Source organism: Columba livia, chromosome 5 (assembly GCF_036013475.1).
Source record: "Columba livia isolate bColLiv1 breed racing homer chromosome 5, bColLiv1.pat.W.v2, whole genome shotgun sequence".
NCBI lineage: Eukaryota > Metazoa > Chordata > Aves > Columbiformes > Columbidae > Columba > Columba livia.
This window is the reverse complement of record NC_088606.1, coordinates 53,060,281-53,063,533: the sequence shown is the minus strand read 5'-3', so window position 1 is coordinate 53,063,533 and position 3,253 is coordinate 53,060,281. Positions and strand designations below refer to the sequence as shown.

At 58.3% G+C, this 3,253-nt stretch overlaps 1 protein-coding gene across 1 annotated transcript; it reads left to right on the top strand.

The window, feature by feature from the left end:
• The first annotated feature begins 289 nt into the window (after positions 1 to 289).
• CDKN1C (cyclin dependent kinase inhibitor 1C) lies at positions 290 to 1,935 on the top strand. Its single transcript, XM_065065188.1, has 3 exons — positions 290 to 883; positions 978 to 1,104; positions 1,235 to 1,935. The coding sequence occupies exons 1-2, from the start codon at positions 427 to 429 to the stop codon at positions 1,097 to 1,099; spliced, it is 579 nt and encodes a 192-aa protein (XP_064921260.1). The 5' UTR covers positions 290 to 426; the 3' UTR covers positions 1,100 to 1,104; positions 1,235 to 1,935.
• Positions 1,936 to 3,253: the final 1,318 nt, after the last annotated feature.

The following is a 3,253-nucleotide window of genomic DNA, read 5'->3' as shown; positions in this document are numbered from 1 at the left end:
GACAAAGGGAGAGGGACCGGTGGCGGGCGGGGACCGCCGACGGCCGCCCCCCGGGGCCGGGCCAGCGCCGGGGCCACCCCCCCGAGTCCTCGGCGGGGCCGAGCCGGGCCAATACGGCCGGCGGCGGCACGGCGTTGCCCGCCGCAGCCAATGGAGGGCGCGGGCAGGAGGGCTGCCGCCGGGGGCCGGGGCGGTGGGACAATCCCCGCCAATCGCGGCGGGCCGATGGCAGGGAAATACTATTATGCTAATGATTGTTTTGCTCGCACTCGCGGGGTTTAAAAGCCAGGAGTCCGGGGGCAGGGGCTCAGAAGCGGGAGGCCGGGTTGGTTGCAGCACTGGTGGGACGCAAGGAGCGGCGGGGGGGGGTACCCACCCCAAGCCACCGCACCCCATCTCATACACCCTGCGTCCTCCCCGGCGGCAATGTCTAACGTGCACCTTTCTGGCGCCGCCGCCCTGGAACGCCTTTCAGCCCGGCGAGCCCTGGCCGGGCACGGCCGCAGCCCCGTCTGCAGGAGCCTTTTCGGGCCGGTGGACCACGAGGAGCTGGGCCGGGAGCTGCGGAACCGCCTGCGGGAGATGGGGGAGGACGACCAGCGCCGTTGGGACTACAACTTCCACACCGACACGCCGCTGCCTGGCCCCGGCCGCCTGCGCTGGGAGGAGGTGGAGGGCGGCGCCGTGCCCGCTTTCTACCGGGAGACGCTGCAGGTGGGGCGGTGCCGCATCCCCCTTCGCCGGGCGCCCCCCTCCCCGCCGCCGCCCCCCCCTGCTGCCGCCGCCAAGGGGCCCGGGGGGCGCCTGAGCCGGGAGAACCGCGCCGCGCCCCGCCGCCGCGGCATGCGGCTCCGCCGGAGGGTCCCGACGGCCCGCATCACAGGTGCGTGGGGGTGCTGGGGGGGTCGCGGGACGCGGTGGGCGTCCCGCCGCAGCGGCTGACCGCCCCCTCCCCCTCTTCTCCGTCCCCCGTCCAGATTTCTTCGCGAGGAGGAAAAGGCCGGCGGAGCCCAAGGTGGCAGCGGAGCTCCCTGCCGGCTGCCCACCTTCCCCCACCGCCGTGCCGGCTGAGCAGACCCCCCGCAAGCGGCTCCGGTGAGCCAGGTGAGACGCGCCCCGGGGCGGGCGGAGGTGTCTGGGCGCTTTCGGCGTCGCTCTTAATTTTTCCACTTTTTTTTTTTTTTTCTGTTTTGTTTTTCTTTTAATTTTATTTTCTATTTTAATTCTTCCCCAGACTTTTGCACTACGGCACCCACTCGAAAGGCGCGTCGCCCTCGGAGGCGCGGAGTCGCAGGGTTCAGGGCGGGTGGCGCGGCGAGCCGGGACCCCCCGCGCCCTCCCGGACCGGGACCAGGAGCCGGAGAGGAGCTGGAGCGCCTGCCCGCCAGCCGCGGCCGCGAACGGAGCAGTGTTAACGTACAACTGTGCAATGTATTACGTTTTATATAAAAATGTATTATGCCTAATGTGAGTACACTGGCCAGAAGTGTAAAGCTTTAAAAGTCATTTATGTAAAATGTTTAATCTCTGCTGATCTCTCAGTGCATAAAAAAAAGGAAAAGGTAAAAACGAAAAATGAAAAAAGCAAGTGTATATTTGTACAAAACTTTTTTTAAGAGTTATACTAACTTATATTTTCTATTTATGTCAGAAATGTGGATAACTTTGACATCCAATAGTGTTTGGTTTTGGTTTTTTTTGGTTAAGCCAAAGGGCACTATATTTGCTTTTGTTATTTACAAATGTAAATTTATTTTTATAGTGGGATTTTTTTTTTCTTGCATTCACAAGATGTAGCTATGAATCAAAATATTTTTTAGATTTTACTTGAAGACAAATCTGTTTCAATGGTTTCTGAGCCGGTCTGTACCACTGCCATTGCAAATAATGCCACAACTTCAATTAATAATAATAAAAGCCAGGAAACCCCTGCAAGTCTGGTTGGTGAGTGCTGTGCAGATGCCTTTGGGGTGAGGGTAGGAGCCTGGTGGGGGAGGGGGGCTGGAGGTTTGGGTGGTGGAGCCGAGCCCTGGTCTGTGCTTTTTTGGGGGGACCTACCTTGATCAGGGCTCCAGCTCCCCTGGGATCATGACCCTGCTGCGGGGCTGGCACCGCCACCTCCATACCCTGTGGTGCAAAACGTGTGTGCAATTCAGAGGGGAAAGGAGTTTTCTCTTAAAAACAAGTGTTCCTGAATACTGTTGGAGTTAACCAAGCGTGAGGAGAGCACACACCCTTCATCATACCCTGACTTCAACCTTTCAGCATATTTTATGATTATTTATTTTTTTAACCATTTCCCCCCCGCCCCCAGAATTGGGACTGGGGCTGCTGCCTCCCTAACTTAGGGACAGCCTGAGTGGGTGACTGGTGCATGCAGACCACAGCCCCACAGTGCCCTTGGCTGACTCAGCTCAGGGAGGACCCTCCCACCTTGGGTGAGCATGTAAAGTTCCCCCCTCCAACTCTGACCTGGGGCTCAAAGCCACTTCAGGGAAACACTTCCTGGTACCTCTTGCCCAAGCCCAGCAATGATTTACAGGACAAACACACAACAGTGCTGGGAAAGGCAGCAGTTCCATTTCGCCATAAAAGAGGTGGAAAAAAGAAAAACAACAAACAGACAAAATAAACCTTCCCAACAAAGTACCCAGCATTTTGACATTAATGCTTTCATGGCAATGCTATCACAACCACACAACCAAGGCAGTTTGCAGAGGGCACTCTGTCCCCTTGGCCTAGGAGCAGGTGAAAGCCATGGGATCTGCACACAGCCTGATGGGGTCAGGGCATGTGTCCTGCTCAGAGTCCCAAACCCTGCGCTGAGCAGGGAGGGGGGACAGACCAGGTCTGGTCCCAGCTGCACATGGTACAAGGACTGGGGTGCTGGAGAGTATGGTTGGGGAACAGGGGCATGGGAGGAGAATGGGGGGGTCCTAGAGGCCCAGGGACTTGCTGGCCAGATTTGTCCCTTTCAGACCCTATTCCCCACTTTATCACCTCTGCGGAGTGCTACACACCCGTAGTGGACCCAGCAGGTGCAGCAGGGGTAAGGGCATCACTCTCCAGCTCTATGAGCTCTGCAATGATGCTCTTTCATGGGGAGGGGAGGGAGCTGAGAGAACAAGGCTCCGGGTGAATAAAGTTCAGGGCTTATCCGCATCATCTTCCCCTGGCCCCTGCAGTGCTCCTCTCTGGCCCCCCGTCACGGCCGCCAAATGCTCCTGGCTGTAAAAGTAACATTGATTACCTC